At 43.3% G+C, this 22,026-nt stretch overlaps 1 protein-coding gene and 1 long non-coding RNA gene across 3 annotated transcripts in view; both read right to left on the bottom strand.

Moving 5' to 3' along the window:
* The window catches only part of LOC118381113 (FH1/FH2 domain-containing protein 3-like), a 190,649-nt gene that overhangs the window by 15,135 nt on the left and 153,488 nt on the right, over positions 1 to 22,026 (bottom strand). Inside the window, exons 17-19 of the mRNA XM_052473174.1 lie at positions 11,731 to 11,889; positions 2,370 to 2,552; positions 327 to 446 (exon numbers count right to left, since the gene is read on the bottom strand). Of these exons, the coding sequence (XP_052329134.1) occupies positions 327 to 446; positions 2,370 to 2,552; positions 11,731 to 11,889 (462 nt within the window). The remainder of the gene's footprint in view (positions 1 to 326; positions 447 to 2,369; positions 2,553 to 11,730; positions 11,890 to 22,026) is intronic.
* LOC127910071 (uncharacterized) lies at positions 8,279 to 9,616 on the bottom strand. Of its 2 annotated transcripts, none has more exons than XR_008073850.1 (3): positions 9,588 to 9,616; positions 9,093 to 9,179; positions 8,279 to 8,765 (listed from the first exon to the last, which is right to left on the bottom strand). It is a non-coding gene; the product is annotated as an uncharacterized LOC127910071 (long non-coding RNA). The 2 variants fall into 2 exon arrangements; XR_008073851.1 differs by lacking the exon at positions 8,279 to 8,765 and adding an exon at positions 8,815 to 8,834.

Raw genomic sequence — 22,026 nt, 5'->3', positions numbered from 1 at the left:
TTAGTAGTACTGGTTAGTAGTACATCTAGTAACTAGACTAGTCAGCTATAGCTGTAGTAACTATAATTTTTAGTATAGTAGTGTAACCAATGAAGAGATGTGAATGACCAGGTTGACCTAGCTGTGACCTTTCAGGAAATACTGCTCTGAATGACCTTATTTGGCATTGGTAAACACTGTCATTGTCACTTCCTGTTGAATGTATGTATGTGTGTGTGTGTGTGTGTGTGTGTGTGTGTGTGTGTGTGTGTGTGTGTGTGTGTGTGTGTGTGTGTGTGTGTGTGTGTGTGTGTGTGTGCGTGTGTGTGTGTGTCAGAGAGACTCACATTGGTGCCGTTGAGGAAGTTTCCTATAGCAAGCAGCGTAGACAGGATGTAGCGCAGAGTCTTGTTCTTCTCCAGCTGCTCCATCCCTTCCTTCACATCCTGCAGCGGCTCTGCCACTTCCTGCACACACGCACGCACGCACACACGCACACACACACACACACACACACACACAAAGCAACTGAATGAAGGCGTTTCATGATGACAGTGTTTCGTTATTAGAGACGGTGTCTGTCAGGAACAGGTGTACTGGCTGACTCACCGACTGACTCACTGACTGACTCACCGACTGACTCACCGACTGACTCACCGACTGACTCACCGACCGACTCACCGACTGACTCAACGACCGACTCACCGACCGACTCACCGACCGACTCACCGACTGACTCACCGACTGACTCACCGACCGACTCACCGACTGACTCACCGACTGACTCACCGACCGACTCACCGACCGACTCACCGACCGACTCACCGACCGACTCACCGACCGACTCACCGACCGACTGACTCACCGACCGACTCACCGACTGACTCACCGACTGACTCACCGACTGACTCACCGACCGACTCACCGACTGACTCACCGACCGACTCACCGACTGACTCACCGACCGACTCACCGACTGACTCACCGACCGACTCACCGCTGTGCTCCATCTGTGGTTGTTTACGGTCACATAAAGGTGGTTAAAAGGTTTGTGTCCCCGGGCAGACTGTTCTGGTAACTATCAACCATGGACCATTTGTTACCTCACGGTATGTTACGTTCTCCTCTAAGTGTGAATGTGTGTGTGTGTTTGCTTCCTGTGGAAAGCTGTAAACTTTACAGAACTATATAAAAGACACAGCTTCCTGTGGAAGGCTGTAAACTTTACAGAACTATATAAAAGACACAGCTTCCTGTGGAAGGCTGTAAACTTTACAGAACTATATAAAAGACACAGCTTCCTGTGGAAGGCTGTAAACTTTACAGAACTATATAAAAGACACAGCTTCCTGTGGAAGGCTGTAAACTTTACAGAACTATATAAAAGACACAGCTTCCTGTGGAAGGCTGTAAACTTTACAAAACGAGATAAAAGACACAGCTTCCTGTGGAAGGCTGTAAACATGACATAAAAATGTCAGTCTCTCGATGTGCAAAACTGATAAGAGACATACACCAAGCGACTTACAGCTGTAATCGCAGCAAAAGGTGGCGCTACAAAGTATTAACTTAAGGTGGATGAATAATTTTGCACGCCCAATTTTTCAGTTTTTGATTTGGTAAAAAAGTTTGAAATATCCAATAAATGTTGTTCCACTTCATGATTGTGTCCCACTTGTTGTTGATTCTTCACAAAAAAATACAGTTTTATATCTTTATGTTTGAAGCCTGAAATGTGGCAAAAGGTCGCAAAGTGTTCAAGGTGGCCGAATACTTTCGCAAGGCACTGTATATAAAAGACACAGCATCCTGTGGAAGTCTGTAAACTTTACAACACAGCTCCTGAAGCAGAGCACAGGCATGTTTTCCATTCCCTGTTTCTTTGCGTCCCAAATGGCACCCTATTCCCTATATAGAGCGCCCTGGTCAAAAGTAGTGCACTATATAGGGAACAGTGTGCCATTTGGGATGCATTATTTGTTGTTGTCTTTGTTTGACCGAACTCTCTCTGAGACCTTGTTTCATAATGGCCTCTGTCTCTCTGAGACCTTGTTTCATAATGGCCTCTGTCTCTCTGAGACCTTGTTTCATAATGGCCTCTGTCTCTCTGAGACCTTGTTTCATAATGGCCTCTGTCTCTCTGAGACCTTGTTTCATAATGGCCTCTGTCTCTCTGAGACCTTGTTTCATAATGGCCTCTGTCTCTCTGAGGCCTTGTTTCATAATGGCCTCTGTCTCTCTGAGGACATTGTCTCACAATGTTCTCATTCTCTCTGTCTGCCAGAGACGACCTTGTCTCACAACGTTCTCATTCTCTCCGTCTGCCAGAGACGACCTTGCTTCATAATGGCCTCAGTCTCTCCTTGTCTCATAACGGTCCACACACCCACCTTCTCTGTAGCCTCGTAGTCCATCTTGAAGGCCCAGAGCTGTAGTCTGGCTGACAGTTCGCTGATGGAGGACAGGGTGAGGAGGAACTGTTCTGCTGAGCCCAGGGGGACGTCCGGATTGGCCAGCTGAGCTTCCTGTATCTTCTGCTTCTCCTCCTCCGAGGGGATCATCGTCAAGATTTTCTACAGGGGGCAGCAGAGGGCCATGATAGGAAAGGGGAGGGGAAAGTTAACTTCCTTCATACTGGACACAGACACATAAAAATGGTATCCACAAGTTCATCTGTCGGTAGTAGGCGTTGGATTGTAGATGCAACAGTTTTTATTTAAAAAAATAAATAATAATCCATCGCTCTCATGTGCACATTTCCGCCCATTAAGATACAAAGATGTGCTACCTTTTTTGTAGCATTTCTGACAATGCAAAACTATTTTTTTTTCACCCAAATCTCAGAGTTCTATCAACCCGGGCCAGCAACTCGGGTTGCTCAACAACTCAACAACACAAACAGCTCGCTGCCTGTACCAGCCAGACAGCAGCCAGCAACAAAACAAACAGCTCGCTGCCTGTACCAGCCAGACAGCAGCCAGCAACAACTCAAACAGCTCGCTGCCTGTACCAGCCAGACAGCAGCCAGCAACAAAACAAACAGCTCGCTGCCTGTACCAGCCAGACAGCAGCCAGCAGTGAAGTGGCGACTGATAAGAAGTGGTTGAGGACAAAGCCTAAGCTACTATAGATAGCTAGCTATATGTTTGTACTCAAGCTGAGGTTAATCAATAAATGAAAACAGATAATTGCCCAACATGAAAAATAAGTTGCTTGTTATTTGTGAGCTGCATGTTGATTAGATTTGATTAGCTAACATTAGGTAGCTAGCTAACCAGCAGCTGTGACATTAGCTAACTCGCTAATGTAATATTATACCGCAGATGAATAAGTTACCAGTCAGATGAGAACTAATATTGGCTAGCAAGCTAACCAACAAGCGAGGAAAGCTAGATAGCTATATTTTGCCAATGAATGTTTATTTTTTTTTTTTATATATAAGGCTGAAGTAATCTGTGTAAACAAACAAATAAGCTAGTGAACGCCCTTGCCTGCTATAGCCAATTAGCTAGCCAACAAGCTAGCCTGTAACAACTCAATGTTGACAATAGCTTATATCCCACTTTCTTCCACAAAGCATAGGGAGCTAACTAGCACTACAGACAGACACTTTGATTTTTGACCATCCAAAGCAAAGCCGTTTAACCTTAGCTAACGTTACGGCCCTTATCTTACGCATTAATTCCGTACGCTCCCTCCTCTTATAATGCAGTCCTCTTATTGTCATTAGAATCCACATTTGTGCTGACTGATCAAGACAAGTGTCAAGTCAATTCTCAGTGTGTTCTCGAAAGAATCCACATTTGCCATCCACATAGTGTAAGCAGCACATTGCTTGCTAGCGCAACCAAACATGTGCACAGTTGAAAGAAAATGCCATGCTTGCAAACTTGGGTAGAGCAAACGCAATAAGTAAACTAACTTGTATAAATTAGACTGTTTCATCAACACGTGAACTTGTTTTTAACTATTTTAAAAATATATTTTTTTAACCAAACGTGAGAAATAAACGTTCAAACATTACTGAGTGAAATTAACAACAAAAAACATCGACGAAAACTTCCTGTTAACAAGGGTTAATGTGTTTATAACAAGGGTTAATGTGTTTATAACAAGGGTTAATGTGTTTATAACAAGGGTTAATGTGTTTATAACAAGGGTTAATGTGTTTATAACAAGGGTTAATGTGTTTATAACAAGGGTTAATGTGTTTATAACAAGGGTTAATGTGTTTATAACAAGGGTTAATGTGTTTATAACAAGGGTTAATGTGTTTATAACAAGGGTTAATGTGTTTATAACAAGGGTTAATGTGTTTATAACAAGGGTTAATGTGTTAATAACAAGGGTTGTGTTTATAACAAGGGTTAATGTGTTAATAACAAGGGTTAATGTGTTTATAACAAGGGTTAATGTGTTAATAACAAGGGTTAATGTGTTTATAACAAGGGTTAATGTGTTTATAACAAGGGTTAATGTGTTTATAACAAGGGTTAATGTGTTTATAACAAGGGTTAATGTGTTTATAACAAGGGTTGTGTTTATAACAAGGGTTGTGTTTATAACAAGGGTTGTGTTTATAACAAGGGTTGTGTTTATAACAAGGGTTAATGTGTTTATAACAAGGGTTGTGTTTATAACAAGGGTTGTGTTTATAACAAGGGTTAATGTGTTTATAACAAGGGTTAATGTGTTTATAACAAGGGTTAATGTGTTTATAACAAGGGTTAATGTGTTTATAACAAGGGTTAATGTGTTAATAACAAGGGTTAATGTGTTTATAACAAGGGTTAATGTGTTTATAACAAGGGTTGTGTTTATAACAAGGGTTAATGTGTTTATAACAAGGGTTAATGTGTTAATAACAAGGGTTAATGTGTTAATAACAAGGGTTAATGTGTTTATAACAAGGGTTAATGTGTTTATAACAAGGGTTAATGTGTTAATAACAAGGGTTAATGTGTTTATAACAAGGGTTCATGTGTTTATAACAAGGGTTAATGTGTTTATAACAAGGATTGTGTTTATAACAAGGGTTAATGTGTTTATAACAAGGGTTGTGTTTATAACAAGGGTTGTGTTTATAACAAGGATTAATGTGTTTATAACAAGGGTTGTGTTTATAACAAGGGTTAATGTGTTTATAACAAGGGTTAATGTGTTTATAACAAGGGTTAATGTGTTTATAACAAGGGTTAATGTGTTTATAACAAGGGTTAATGTGTTTATAACAAGGGTTAATGTGTTTATAACAAGGGTTAATGTGTTTATAACAAGGGTTAATGTGTTTATAACAAGGGTTAATGTGTTTATAACAAGGGTTAATGTGTTTATAACAAGGGTTAATGTGTTTATAACAAGGGTTGTGTTTATAACAAGGGTTAATGTGTTTATAACAAGGGTTAATGTGTTTATAACAAGGGTTAATGTGTTTATAACAAGGGTTAATGTGTTTATAACAAGGGTTCATGTGTTTATAACAAGGGTTAATGTGTCTATAACAAGGGTTAATGTGTCTATAACAAGGGTTAATGTGTCTATAACAAGGGTTGTGTTTATAACAAGGGTTGTGTTTATAACAAGGGTTAATGTGTTTATAACAAGGGTTAATGTGTTTATAACAAGGGTTGTGTTTATAACAAGGGTTAATGTGTTTATAACAAGGGTTAATGTGTTTATAACAAGGGTTAATGTGTTTATAACAAGGGTTAATGTGTTTATAACAAGGGTTAATGTGTTTATAACAAGGGTTAATGTGTTTATAACAAGGGTTAATGTGTTTATAACAAGGGTTGTGTTTATAACAAGGGTTGTGTTTATAACAAGGGTTAATGTGTTTATAACAAGGGTTAATGTGTTTATAACAAGGGTTGTGTTTATAACAAGGGTTGTGTTTATAACAAGGGTTGTGTTTATAACAAGGGTTAATGTGTTTATAACAAGGGTTAATGTGTTTATAACAAGGGTTCATGTGTTTATAACAAGGGTTGTGTTTATAACAAGGGTTGTGTTTATAACAAGGGTTAATGTGTTTATAACAAGGGTTAATGTGTTTATAACAAGGGTTAATGTGTTTATAACAAGGGTTAATGTGTTTATAACAAGGGTTAATGTGTTTATAACAAGGGTTAATGTGTTTATAACAAGGGTTGTGTTTATAACAAGGGTTAATGTGTTAATAACAAGGGTTAATGTGTTAATAACAAGGGTTAATGTGTTTATAACAAGGGTTAATGTGTTTATAACAAGGGTTAATGTGTTTATAACAAGGGTTAATGTGTTTATAACAAGGGTTAATGTGTTTATAACAAGGGTTAATGTGTTTATAACAAGGGTTAATGTGTTTATAACAAGGGTTAATGTGTTTATAACAAGGGTTAATGTGTTTATAACAAGGGTTAATGTGTTTATAACAAGGGTTAATGTGTTTATAACAAGGGTTAATGTGTTTATAACAAGGGTTAATGTGTTAATAACAAGGGTTGTGTTTATAACAAGGGTTGTGTTTATAACAAGGGTTGTGTTTATAACAAGGGTTGTGTTTATAACAAGGGTTAATGTGTTTATAACAAGGGTTAATGTGTTTATAACAAGGGTTAATGTGTTTATAACAAGGGTTAATGTGTTAATAACAAGGGTTAATGTGTTTATAACAAGGGTTGTGTTTATAACAAGGGTTGTGTTTATAACAAGGGTTAATGTGTTAATAACAAGGGTTAATGTGTTAATAACAAGGGTTAATGTGTTTATAACAAGGGTTGTGTTTATAACAAGGGTTGTGTTTATAACAAGGGTTAATGTGTTTATAACAAGGGTTAATGTGTTATAACAAGGGTTAATGTGTTTATAACAAGGGTTAATGTGTTAATAACAAGGGTTAATGTGTTTATAACAAGGGTTGTGTTTATAACAAGGGTTGTGTTTATAACAAGGGTTAATGTGTTTATAACAAGGGTTAATGTGTTTATAACAAGGGTTGTGTTTATAACAAGGGTTAATGTGTTTATAACAAGGGTTAATGTGTTTATAACAAGGGTTAATGTGTTTATAACAAGGGTTGTGTTTATAACAAGGGTTGTGTTTATAACAAGGATTAATGTGTTTATAACAAGGGTTAATGTGTTTATAACAAGGGTTGTGTTTATAACAAGGGTTAATGTGTTTATAACAAGGGTTAATGTGTTTATAACAAGGGTTAATGTGTTTATAACAAGGGTTAATGTGTTTATAACAAGGGTTAATGTGTTTATAACAAGGGTTAATGTGTTAATAACAAGGGTTAATGTGTTTATAACAAGGGTTGTGTTTATAACAAGGGTTGTGTTTATAACAAGGGTTAATGTGTTAATAACAAGGGTTAATGTGTTTATAACAAGGGTTAATGTGTTTATAACAAGGGTTAATGTGGAACCGCTAGCTGAAGGTCCTGGTTTTTGCTTCTCAGAACGTACATTTAGATCGGATTGCCTCTGTCTCTCTCTCATTGGTCTGCAGTTTGTCATTTGTTACATTGTATCAGGGAGTTATCAAATTGCTCTTGACGATTTACAGCGATATGCAGGCTTTTCTGTTCAAGTCCAGTGCTACCACACCTGATTCTACTACCACACCTGACTCTACTACCACACCTGACTCTACTACCACACCTGAATCTACTACCACACCTGACTCTCCTACCACACCTGATTCTACTACCACACCTGATTCTACTACCACACCTGATTCTACTACCACACCTGATTCTACTACCACACCTGATTCTACAACCACACCTGATTCTACTACCACACCTGATTCTACTACCACACCTGATTCTCATACCACACCTGAATCTCCTACCACACCTGATTCTACTACCACACCTGATTCTACTACCACACCTGATTCTCCTACCACACCTGAATCTCCTACCACACCTGATTCTCCTACCACACCTGAATCTCCTACCACACCTGATTCTACTACCACACCTGATTCTATTACCACACCTGATTCTCCTACCACACCTGAATCTCCTACCACACCTGATTCTACTACCACACCTGATTCTATTACCACACCTGATTCTACTACCACACCTGAATCTCCTACCACACCTGATTCTACTACCACACCTGATTCTACTACCACACCTGATTCTACAACCACACCTGATTCTACCACACCTGATTCTACTACCACACCTGATTCTACTAACACACCTGATTCTCCTACCACACCTGATTCTACTACCACACCTGACTCTACTACCACACCTGATTCTCCTACCACACCTGATTCTACTACCACAACTGATTCTACTACCACACCTGATTCTACTACCACACCTGATTCTCCTACCACACCTGATTCTCCTACCACAGCTGATTCTACTACCACACCTGATTCTCCTACCACACCTGATTCTCCTACCACACCTGATTCTCCTACCACACCTGAATCTACTACTCAGCTGTTCATCCATGAATAGTCCAGTGCTACCACACCTGATTCTACTACCACACCTGATTCTCCTACCACAGCTGATTCTACTACCACACCTGATTCTCCTACCACAGCTGATTCTACTACCACACCTGATTCTCCTACCACAGCTGATTCTACTACCACACCTGATTCTCCTACCACACCTGATTCTACTACCACACCTGATTCTACTACTCAGCTGTTCATCCATGAATAGTCCAGTTCTACCACACCTGAATCTACTACTCAGCTGTTCATCCATGAATAGTCCAGTGCTACCACACCTGATTCTCCTACCACACCTGATTCTACTACCACACCTGATTCTACTACTCAGCTGTTCTTCCATGAATAGTCCAGTGCTACCACACCTGATTCTACTACCACACCTGATTCTACTACTCAGCTGTTCTTCCATGAATAGTCCAGTGCTACCACACCTGATTCTACTACTCAGCTGTTCTTCCATGAATAGTCCAGTGCTACCACACCTGAATCTACTACCACACCTGATTCTACTACTCAGCTGTTCTTCCATGTATAGTCAAGTGCTACCACACCTGATTCTACTACTCAGCTGTTCTTCCATGTATAGTCAAGTGCTACCACACCTGATTCTACTACCACACCTGATTCTACTACTACACCTGATTCTACTACCACACCTGATTCTACTACCACACCTGATTCTACTACTCAGCTGTTCTTCCATGAATAGTCCAGTGCTACCACACCTGATTCTACTACTCAGCTGTTCTTCCATGAATAGTCCAGTGCTACCACACCTGATTCTCCTACCACACCTGACTCTACTACCACACCTGATTCTACTACCACAACTGATTCTACTACCACACCTGATTCTACAACCACACCTGATTCTACTACCACACCTGACCTACTACCACACCTGATTCTACTACCACACCTGATTCTACTACCACACCTGATTCTCCTACCACACCTGATTCTACTACCACACCTGATTCTACTACCACAACTGATTCTACTACCACACCTGATTCAACTACCACACCTGATTCTACTACCACAACTGATTCTACTACCACACCTGACTCTACTACCACACCTGAATCTACTACCACACCTGACTCCTACCACACCTGATTCTACTACCACACCTGATTCTACTACCACACCTGATTCTACAACCACACCTGATTCTACTACCACACCTATTCTACTACCACACCTGATTCTACTAAGCTGTTCATCCATGAATAGTCCAGTGCTACCACACCTGATTCTACTACCACACCTGATTCTACTACCACACCTGATTCTACTACCACACCACAACTACTCAGCTGTTCATCCATGAATAGTCCAGTGCTACCACACCTGTTTTTACAGCTGTTCATCCATGAATAGTCCAGTGCTACCACACCTGATTCTACTACCACACCTGACTCTACTACCACACCTGATTCTTACAGAATAGTCCAGTACTACCACACCTGATTCTACAACCACACCTGATTCTCCTACCACACCTGATTCTCTACCAAGGTTTTACAGCACCACAACACCTATTCCCCCACGCTCTACCAAGGTTTTACAGCACCACAACACCTATTCAACCCACGCTCTACCAAGGTTTTACAGCACCACAACACCTATTCCCCCACGCTCTACCAAGGTTTTACAGCACCACAACACCTATTCCCCCACGCTCTACCAAGGTTTTACAGCACCACAACACCTATTCCCCCACGCTCTACCAAGGTTTTACAGCACCACAACACCCATTCCCCCACGCTCTACCAAGGTTTTACAGCACCACAACACCTATTCCCCCATGCTCTACCAAGGTTTTACAGCACCACAACACCTATTCCCCCCATGCTCTACCAAGGTTTTACAGCACCACAACACCTATTCCCCCCACGCTCTACCAAGGTTTTACAGCACCACAACACCTATTCCCCCCATGCTCTACCAAGGTTTTACAGCACCACAACACCTATTCCCCCCACGCTCTACCAAGGTTTTACAGCACCACAACACCTATTCCCCCACGCTCTACCAAGGTTTTACAGCACCACAACACCTATTCCCCCCACGCTCTACCAAGGTTTTACAGCACCACAACACCTATTCAACCCACGCTCTACCAAGGTTTTACAGCACCACAACACCTATTCCCCCACGCTCTACCAAGGTTTTACAGCACCACAACACCTATTCCCCACACGCTCTACCAAGGTTTTACAGCACCACAACACCTATTCCCCCCACGCTCTACCAAGGTTTTACAGCACCACAACACCTATTCCCCCACGCTCTACCAAGGTTTTACAGCACCACAACACCTATTCCCCCACGCTCTACCAAGGTTTTACAGCACCACAACACCTATTCCCCCACGCTCTACCAAGGTTTTACAGCACCACAACACCTATTCCCCACGCTCTACCAAGGTTTTACAGCACCACAACACCCATTCCCCACGCTCTACCAAGGTTTTACAGCACCACAACACCTATTCCCCCACGCTCTACCAAGGTTTTACAGCACCACAACACCTATTCCCCCACGCTCTACCAAGGTTTTACAGCACCACAACACCTATTCCCCCATGCTCTACCAAGGTTTTACAGCACCACAACACCTATTCCCCCCACGCTCTACCAAGGTTTTACAGCACCACAACACCTATTCCCCCCACGCTCTACCAAGGTTTTACAGCACCACAACACCTATTCCCCCCACGCTCTACCAAGGTTTTACAGCACCACAACACCTATTCCCCCCACGCTCTACCAAGGTTTTACAGCACCACAACACCTATTCCCCCCACGCTCTACCAAGGTTTTACAGCACCACAACACCTATTCCCCCACGCTCTACCAAGGTTTTACAGCACCACAACACCTATTCCCCCCACGCTCTACCAAGGTTTTACAGCACCACAACACCTATTCCCCCCACGCTCTACCAAGGTTTTACAGCACCACAACACCCATTCCCCCACGCTCTACCAAGGTTTTACAGCACCACAACACCTATTCCCCCCACGCTCTACCAAGGTTTTACAGCACCACAACACCTATTCCCCCATGCTCTACCAAGGTTTTACAGCACCACGACACCTATTCCCCCCACGCTCTACCAAGGTTTTACAGCACCACAACACCTATTCCCCCCACGCTCTACCAAGGTTTTTACAGCACCACAACACCTATTCTTTAATTGCATTATACCTCGATGCCTCATCATCATCATCATCTCTCACCTCGATGCCTCATCATCATCATCTCTCACCTCGATGCCCTCCTTGTTGAGTGCGTACTCGTCAAAGTTGAGAATGGCGGTCTTGATGGTGCGAGGAGGAGGCAGGACGGTCAGTCCGATGTTGATGGCGTTACTCCTCTTGGAGTCCAGAACGATGATCTCCTGGCGTTTACCGTCCGCTGCCGTTTTCTGATGGAACAAAAAAAGGACAGACAGACAGACAGACAGACAGGTTACTGAGAGGTCACGTAATCTGTTTTCTTATGGAACAGACAGACAGACAGACACTTTGTGACCCTCTGCTGATGTAAGAAGGGATCAATCAACTTGATTGATTGACTGACTGGATACAAGTAGTGTGTCTACGGCGGCCTTTCTCAATAGCAAGGCTATGCTCACTGAGTCTGTACATAGTCAAAGCTTTCCTTAATTTTTGGGTCAGTCACAGTGGTCAGGTATTCTGCTACTGTGTTATCTCTGTGTAGGGCCAAATAACATTCAAGTTTCTTCATTCTTTCCAATGTGTTAAGTAATTGTCTTTTTGTTTTCTCATGATTTGCTTGACCAGCTTGCTTAGGGGACTCTTCTCCAGGTTCGTCTCTCTGTAGGGTGTGTTTGTGTTTGTGAACAGAGCCCCAGGACCAGCTTGCTTAGGGGACTCTTCTCCAGGTTCATCTCTCTGTAGGGTGTGTTTGTGTTTGTGAACAGAGCCCCAGGACCAACTTGCTGAGGGACTCTTCTCCAGGTTCATCTCTCTGTAGGGTGTGTTTGTGTTTGTGAACAGAGCCCCAGGACCAACTTGCTTAGGGACTCTTCTCCAGGTTCATCTCTCTGTAGGGTGTGTTTGTGTTTGTGAACAGAGCCCCAGGACCAGCTTGCTGAGGGACTCTTCTCCAGGTTCATCTCTCTGTAAGGTGTGTTTGTGTTTGTGAACAGAGCCCCAGGACCAGCTTGCTTAGGGGACTCTTCTCCAGGTTCATCCCTCTGTAGGGTGTGTTTGTGTTTGTGAACAGAGCCCCAGAACCAGCTTGCTTAGGGACTCTTCTCCAGGTTCATCTCTCTGTAGGGTGTGTTTGTGTTTGTGAACAGAGCCCCAGGACCAACTTGCTTAGGGACTCTTCTCCAGGTTCATCTCTCTGTAGGGTGTGTTTGTGTTTGTGAACAGAGCCCCAGGACCAGCTTGCTGAGGGGACTCTTCTCCAGGTTCATCTCTCTGTAAGGTGTGTTTGTGTTTGTGAACAGAGCCCCAGGACCAGCTTGCTTAGGGGACTCTTCTCCAGGTTCATCTCTCTGTAGGGTGTGTTTGTGTTTGTGAACAGAGCCCCAGGACCAACTTGCTGAGGGGACTCTTCTCCAGGTTCATCCCTCTGTAGGTGATGGTTTTGTTATCGAAGGTTTGGGAATCGCTTCCTTTTAGTTGGTTGTAGAATTTAATGTATATTTTCTGGATTTTTTAAATTAGCGGGTATCTGCATGCATTATTTGGTGTTCTATGTTGTACACAGAATATTTTTTTATGCAGAATTCTGCATGCAGAGACTCAATTTGGTGTTTTTCCTATTTTGTGAATTCTTTGTTGGTGACCCCAGACGTCACAACCATAAAAGGCAATGGGTTCTTTAAATGATTTAAGTTTTTTTTTTTTTTTTTTTTGGAATATCACATTTTATGTCCCTTTTGATGCCGTACTTTCCTGGTCTCTCAGATCGTTCACAGCTTTGTGGAAGTCACCTGTGGTGTTAAACTTGTGGCGCTGATGTTTAGGCTGAGGCATGTATAGCTTTTTGTGTGCTCTAGGGCAACTGTGTCTAGAAGGAATTTGTATTTGTGGTCCTGGCGACTGGACCTTTTTTGGAACACCATTATTTTGGTCTTACTGAGATTTACTGTCAGGGCCCAGGTCTGACAGAATCTGTGCAGAAGATCTAGGTGCTGCTGTAGGCCCTCCTTGGTGTAACGACGTTCGTCAGTTGAAGGAGAGGACCAAAATGCAGCGTGGTGGTTACTCATGTTCTTTAATGAAAAAATAGCGATACATGAAATAACTAAATAAATACAAAACAACAAACGGAACGTGAAACCTAATTACAGCCTATCTGGTGAAACTACACAGAGACAGGAACAATCACCCACGAAATACAAAGCGAAACCCAGGCTACCTAAATATGGTTCCCAATCATTGACAACGAGAATCACCTGACTCTGATTGAGAACCACCTCAGGCAGCCAAGCCTATGCTAGACACACCCCTAATCAGCCACAATCCCAATACCTACAAAAACCCCAATACGACAACACAATAAACCCATGTCACACCCTGGCCTAAACAAATAATTAAAGAAAACACAAAATACTAAGACCAAGGCGTGACACTTGGTTGGGGACAGAAGCAGAAGATCATCAGCAAACAGTAGACATTTGATTTCAGATTCTAGTAGGGTGAGGCCGGGTGTTGTAGACTATTAGAGTGTCTTCACCTGCACACTTGTTCTTGTGTACATTAATCGTATAATATCGTATATTTTCCACCCAACACCAATTTTCATCAAATTGTATAGCAGGCCCTCGTGTCAACAGCTATTTGGAAATCAACAAAGAATGAGAAGACATTGCTTTTGTTTGGTTTATTTGTCAATACGCGTGTGTAGGGTGTATACGTGGTCTGTCGTGTGATATTTTGGTAAGAAGCCAATTTGACATTTGCTCAGGACATTGATTTCACTGAAAAAAATTGGAGTCTGCTGTTGAGGATTTTTCAGCGGTAACTGTTGACGCAGATTCCACGGTAATTATTGGGGTCAAATTTGTCTCAAATTTTAATATGATCAGACCTTAGTTCCACATTTGTGAGGAGATGCCAAGGTTGCCAAGGTTAAAGCATTTAAGTACAGTATATCCCATTTGAATTTGTGGTTTGTATATTTTATCATTTCGTTTAATATACCATCAACACCACAGGCCTTTTTGGGAAGGAGGGTTTGTATGTTTTCCTGTAACTCAGGTCTGGTAGTCTTTAACAGTGTCTCTGGATTGTCCCTAAGGAGTTTTGTGTTTGTACTCTTTCATACAGTGTGGGGAACTGTACTACGATAGGCTGTGCACAGGGGTGTAAGGAAGCAGCTGGGTGGAAGGAAGCAGCAGGGTGTAAGGAAGCAGCAGCAGGGGTATAAGGAAGCAGCAGCAGGGGTATAAGGAAGCAGCAGGGTGTAAGGAAGCAGCAGGGTGTAAGGAAGCAGCAGGGGTATAAGGAAGCAGCAGCAGGGGTATAAGGAAGCAGCAGCAGGGGTGTAAGGAAGCAGCAGCAGGGGTGTAAGGAAGCAGCAGCAGGGGTGTAAGGAAGCAGCAGCAGGGGTATAAGGAAGCAGCAGCAGGGGTATAAGGAAGCAGCAGCAGGGGTGTAAGGAAGCAGCAGCAGGGGTATAAGGAAGCAGCAGCAGGGGTATAAGGAAGCAGCAGCAGGGGTGTAAGGAAGCAGCAGCAGGGTGTAAGGAAGCAGCAGGGGTGTAAGGAAGCAGCAGGGTGTAAGGAAGCAGCAGCAGGGGTGTAAGGAAGCAGCAGCAGGGGTATAAGGAAGCAGCAGGGGTGTAAGGAAGCAGCAGGGTGTAAGGAAGCAGCAGCAGGGGTATAAGGAAGCAGCAGCAGGGGTGTAAGGAAGCAGCAGCAGGGGTATAAGGAAGCAGCAGCAGGGTGTAAGGAAGCAGCAGCAGGGGTGTAAGGAAGCAGCAGCAGGGTGTAAGGAAGCAGCAGCAGGGGTATAAGGAAGCAGCAGGGGTGTAAGGAAGCAGCAGGGTGTAAGGAAGCAGCAGCAGGGGTGTAAGGAAGCAGCAGCAGGGGTGTAAGGAAGCAGCAGGGGTGTAAGGAAGCAGCAGGGTGTAAGGAAGCAGCAGTAGGGGTGTAAGGAAGCAGCAGCAGGGGTGTAAGGAAGCAGCAGGGGTGTAAGGAAGCAGCAGGGTGTAAGGAAGCAGCAGTAGGGGTGTAGTGGCTTCCTTTCCTCTTTACCATAGCCACTGCCCAAGCCTGAAGCGGGGTTGTTTGGTACGCATACAGTCCACACTCAAGGTTTCCAAACGGCCAAACATTCCATGACATCCAGGGATATGGTGCAACAAAAATGTTTATTCTTCTTATATCTAACAAATAAATGATTCTCCAATCAACTTAAAGCACAAAATACTTGATATGGAAAATACATATTATGACATGTCTGTATGGTCAAAAAACTATACCGCTCCCGCATCTAGCAAGGACTCCCTCTCCCGAAGGCCCAACTTCCTGCCTTTATCCTAACACACAATACAATGAACAGGCAAGAGGGGTGGCCAAATGGCCGAGTTATATTAATTTGTTGTTAGTGTATCTCAATCGGGTAAATATAAATCATAAAGGTACGTACCTAATATTTCATCATTTACATGAATATTTAATATATTTACACAAATATACATGGAGCTCCATATGTTCGGTCTTTTATACAAATATGTCCAAATCGGCTCTAACATACCGGCCCCTAATTGTTGACTGCACTGAATGCACAACAATTACTTTAAATTCAAACGTAGAGCCAATACACAAAACATTCTATACCAGAGCACTATTACAGTTCATAGCTATATACAAATATACAAGGTACCATGTAGGAAAAGTCCATAGATCTCAGTCTGAGTTGAAGTGTAAAGTTGTTCAACTTCGAAAATGTCAAGAGTTTGACGTCCAAAATGTATGACATCAAAGAATGTAAGAGTACGACATCAACGAATCAGAGGTGCACGTGATTCTAAGATGGAGCACTGTGTGTGTGTGTGTGTGCGTGTCACTCCGTCGCCTCAAGGAGCAGACAGAGTTTATTGATAGGTCTCTGTAAGATATTGGTCTTAGTCTTAACCATGACGCTCCGGACAAGACCTTCGGCCCCTGGCAAAGCCTCCACCACACGCCCCATTAGCCAAGAGTTCCTTGGGGCGGTGTCATCGACGATGACCACGAGGTCACCAGGACTGAAGTTTCTCTTAGTTTTGTTCCACTTGTTCCGCTCCTGCATAAGTGGAAGATACTCCCTGATCCATCTCTTCCAGAAGAGGTCAGTGATATATTGTACTTGCTTCCATCTCCTTCGTGAGTATAGGTCGCTTCTCTGGAATAGTCCTGGTGGCAGGACTGGCTTAGCCTTCAGATGAAGCAGATGGTTCGAGTCAGGGGTTCTAGATCATTAGGGTCATTTGTTACAGTAGTGATTGGTCTGTCATTCATAATCGCCTCAACTTCACACAAGGCTGTCTGCAAAGCCTCATCATCCAGTACTTGCTCTTTAAGGACTGAATAGAGGATCTTTTTCACCAGTCGGATCAACCTCTCCCATACCCCCCATGGTGGGCTCCAGAGGGAGGGTTGAATGACCATGTCACTCCTTCCTTCAGTAATTCTTTTGAATCTTGTTGTGATCCAGCTCTTTCATAGCTTCTCCTAGCTCTCTGTGTGTTCCAACAAAGTTGGTGCCATTGTCTGTTCTGATACTTGTTACTGGGCCCCTTCGACAAATGAACCTGCGCAGGGCATTGATGCAGGAATCAGTATCCAGATAACTAGCAACTTCAAGATGGACAGCTCGACTCACAAGGCAAGTAAAGATCACACCATACCGCTTCACATGAACGCGGCCTCGCTTCACCTCTATGGGGCCGAAGTAATCTATGCCCACATGAGTGAAAGGCGGCAAATCAGGTGACACCCGATCTTGTGGAAGGTTGGCCATCTTCTGTTCTCCAGCTCTAGCTTGCATCCGCCTGCAAAAGACACAGCTCTTAAGGATCTTCCTTGCTAAAGAGTTGGCACAGGGTATCCAATATCGTTGGCGAAGTCTAGAAAGCATGTGACCTCTCCCAGAGTGGCCAACCTGCTCATGGATGTGGAGTAAGATCAGTCTAGAGATGTAGGAGTCTTTGGGCAGGATCATAGGATTCTTTAGTTCCGTAGGCATAGCAGCTTTGCTTAACCTTCCTCCTACTCTCAGAATGCCATTGTCAACAATTGGATCAAGCTTACAGATTGAGCCACTTCTCTTGGCACATTGTTTTCCTTTCACAACTAGTGCAATGTCTTGTTTAAAGTGCTGTCGTTGTTCAAATCGAATGATGACCTTTTCTGCTTCATCTAGGTCATCCACAGACAGACTTTCTTTTCCAAACGTCAGTTTGAACTTGTCAATTTGTTCCTTCAGTGAGTTTGTCAGACTCTGATCTGATCTTGGATCAGTTTGAGAGATAATTTTCCTTTTCTGGCTTAACTGTAGAAGACGTTTCTTCAGTTTCAGCATCCAGGCAACTGCTTTCTTCAAGCTGTTCCATGTTGAATAGTACTCAATCAGTTTGCTGGTTGGACTCTTTTCTTCCACACTTGTATGGTTTACGATTACGTCTTTTCTCACCTCTGGATCATCCGGAGGGATGGAGCCAAGCTCCTCGGGGACTTTCGGCCATTGAGTTTCTGGTTTCTCCAGGAATTCTGGTCCTTTATGCCATCTCTTTGAGTTCAGGAACATTTCAACGTATAATCCTCTTGAGGCATCATCGGCTGGGTTGTGTTTTGAGTTCAAATACCTCCACTGTTTTGCTTTCGATAGGTCACGGATCATAGCAACCCTATTAGCCACAAAGGTATGGAATCTCTTGGTATCATTGCGGATGTATTTTAGCACAGACTGGCTGTCCGTCCAAAAAGTTGACTCCTCAAGTTCAATCTGGAGCTCCAACTTTAACATCCTGTCCACTCGCACTGCCAATGTTGCTGCAGCAAGTTCCAGTCTGGGGATTGTCATCTGCTTGAGTGGAGTCACCCTTGATTTCCCTAGTATGAATGCAATGTGAACCTTTTCCATACCGTTTGTGAACCTAAGGTAACTTGCCGTGCCATAACCTTGTTCACTTGCATCACCGAAGTGATGCAGCTGTGCCGTCTTGACTTGACCAAAGTTCTCAGGCATCATACACCTGTCTATCTGGAATCTGGAGAGCTGGTCCAGCTCTGAGAGCCATCTCTGCCATGAAATAGAGTGTTCTTCAGGGATGACTTCGTCCCATCCACACTTTAGCTTGCAGAGCACTTGAAGGATTTGCTTTGCCTTTAATACAAATGGGGCGAGGAAACCTAATGGATCATAAATAGAGCTGACAGTTGAGAGAATACCTCTTCTTGTAAGGGGTCTGTTCTTGACAGTAACTCTGAAGGTAAATGCATCACTTTCAATGTTCCATCGGATTCCAAGTGCTCTTTCAACAGGCAGCTTTTCTCTGTCCAGGTCCAGTTCTTTTATCTGCTTGGCTTTGTGTTCATCAGAGATAGAAGCCAGCACAGTGCGGCTGTTGCTGACCCACTTGGTCAATTTGAACCCACCCTGAGAGCACACATCCCTGAGGTTTTTTGTGAGAGCTATGGCTTGTTCTTCTGTGGCCACTGACTTGAGGCAGTCATCAACATAGAAGTTGGACTTGACTGTTTGAATTACTTCTTCATCGTACCTCTCACAGTTGTCTTCTGCAGTCTTTCGCAGTGCAAAGTTTGCACAACTTGGAGAGGATATAGCACCGAAAAGATGTACTGTCATTCTGTACTCCTCCAATCTTTTTGTTAGTATCACCATCCGGCCACCATAGGAATCGCAGGAAGTCTAAGTAATCTTCATGGACACGTACTTGATGGAACATTCCTTCGATGTCTGCCATCATGGCAATGTGCTCTTGCCGAAATCTTAGCAAGACTCCTATAAGCGTGTTTGCCAGGTTAGGGCCTTGAAGGAGTTCACTGTTAAGAGATGTACCTTTATAGGATGATGAACAGTCAAACACTACTCGTATCGTTCCTTTACGCTTATGGTGAACGCCATGGTGTGGTATGTACCATACCTTGCCTTTCTCTCCGAGGAGCTGTTCTTGTGGTACCTTCTCGGCGTAACCTTTGTCCTTCTTGAACTTCCTGATAATATTTAGAGCCCGCTGCTTTGCCATGTCACGATTGTTTGGCAGGACAACATCCTTTTTGCGAAAGGGCAACGGTAAGTAGTAGTGATGGTCTTTGAGGGTTATGGAACTTGATACGATCTCCATAAACCTATGATCCTCAGCTGACATCTCACTTTTCTCTTCATACCCTCTCTCAGGGAAGTCATGGTTGTACTGATTTACAAGAAGAACCCCCAGGTCGGCAATTGAGATACGATTGGCCATCACCGTAGTGTGCCCAGATTCTTCTGCCATGGTACAATTGTTAAGAGGACCGTTCATCACCCATCCAAAGAGGGTTTTCACTGCATACGGTCCGTTGCCTTCACTATTTATGATTTTCCAGGGTTCCATTGCCTTTGGAGCATTTACGCCAATCAGGAGTTCGATGTCGGCGTCAATTTCCTTCAACTGAACTTCTTTCAGGTATGGCCACCTTTTGAGATCTTTCTGAGTGGGAATGTTCTCTCTTGTCACTGGGATCTTATTTTGGGTGTAGACCTTTGGTAATGCAAGAAATGTGTCACCTTCCACATTGCCAATCTCTAATCCAGATATCTCAAAGCTCTTGGTAGGACTCTCCTGCCCCATTGTGCGTAGCAGAATTTCAGTCTCACTGCCTTTAGCTTGCAACTGCCTCATGAGTCTCTCCGTACAAAATGTTGCTGAGCTACCAGAATCGAGAAATGCATAGGTTAACGTAGACTTGCTTCCATTTGCCATCTTTACTTGAACTGGCACAATCGCAAGTGCACAATCTGTACCGGCCCCGGTATCTTCACCAGCTTCCAGTGAAACAAGAGCACTGCTGACAGTCTCCTCCCGCTTTACTGCTACACCCCTCGTATCTGCCTTCAGAGATCTAAATCTCTCTCTTCCTTCAATGTGCAGGATAGTGGGGTGCTTTCTTTGACATTTCTGACAGGTCATCCTTCTTTTACATTCTTTGCTTAAGTGTCCTCTCATCAAACAGCCAAAACAAAGGCCTTTTGATCTCAGAAACTCAACCTTGGCTTCGTGTGGCTGTGCCTTCACCTGTTGGCAGTCGACCAGGAAATGCTCACCAGCGCAAAATACACATGAGCTACTGGGAGCATCAGAAGGGTAGGTGCCTGGTTTCTTGACTTTGAATGTTTGTTCTTTTAGATGTTTTTCCGAGTCACAATCTGCCAGTACATCTACTGCAGTGGCAAAGCTGCTTCCCCTACTCTTGGACTTGAACTGCTGTTTAAAGTCAGCTTCTGTTTTGGTTTTAAAAACCTTTTGTTGGTCAGGGGATCTTGGATATCTCCGTACAACGGATCCTGCAGTATTTTGGCCTGTTTTTCCATGAACGTCACAAGGTCACTGAACTGGGCCCTCAGGTGGCTTCTCTCTAAAATATCACATGCTGTAGACCTCCATTTTTCCCTTAATTTGTAGGGAAGTTTTGACATGATCAACTTTATGTTGGAGGGAAGATTAAGCTCTTCCATGTTCTGTAGGTCTTGCATAGCGTTACAGCATCCTCTAAGATAGAGTGCATAGCCACCCAGTCCCTTTCCATCATCCGGTTTGATGTTTATCCAGTTCCAAGCCTTTTCCATGTAAGCAGTGGTGACTTTGATTTCATTGCCAAAGTGTTCCTTTAACAACCTCTTAGCCTCTGCATAGCCTCTTCTGGCTTCCATATGCAGACAACTACGGACTAGATCCTTGGGCTGACCAGAGGTGTACTGTTCCAGGTAATAGAGCCTATCCTGGTGGCTGCTTGTCTTATCTTCTATTCCATGCTCAAATGCACGCATAAATGGCCTAAAGTTTAGAGGATCACCGTCAAACATAGGTATCTCCCGAACAGGGAGTGTGGCCTGTTTGTGCTGTAGTACAAGGAGGTCAGCAATTTCATTCTGCCTTTGCATGACAGTAGTGAGGTTATCATGGCTGGTATTATGGCTGATACCCGCAGTGTTGATTCTGTGTTGATTGCTAGACCTTGATGTTGGCTGCTGAAGGGTGTGGTTTATGACGGTTTTCTGAATAGGTTTTGATGGCTTTGTGGTCGGTTGTTGTAAAACTCTTTGTAGTGGGGTCTTTGGAACTGCACCTAATGCAGCAAATGCAACAGGTGATGGTTCAGGTTCCTTATAGACCTCAGGTTCCTGGTTCTCAAAATAAGAGTTCATTCCATCTTCTTGGCTTAGAAAATGGGCTGCCACAGAATGGGATTGAGAAGTTGACTCAACACTCTCCAGAACCTTCAGTTTGGCATTATATGCTGCTATGTCCGTTTCCAGTGCCATTTTTTCCATCCTAACATTCAGTTGAGCTTTCTGTTGTTCCAGTTGAGCTTTCT

Source organism: Oncorhynchus keta, chromosome 20 (assembly GCF_023373465.1).
Source record: "Oncorhynchus keta strain PuntledgeMale-10-30-2019 chromosome 20, Oket_V2, whole genome shotgun sequence".
NCBI classification, from domain to species: domain Eukaryota; kingdom Metazoa; phylum Chordata; class Actinopteri; order Salmoniformes; family Salmonidae; genus Oncorhynchus; species Oncorhynchus keta.
This window is presented reverse-complemented; position numbering and strand designations above follow the sequence as displayed.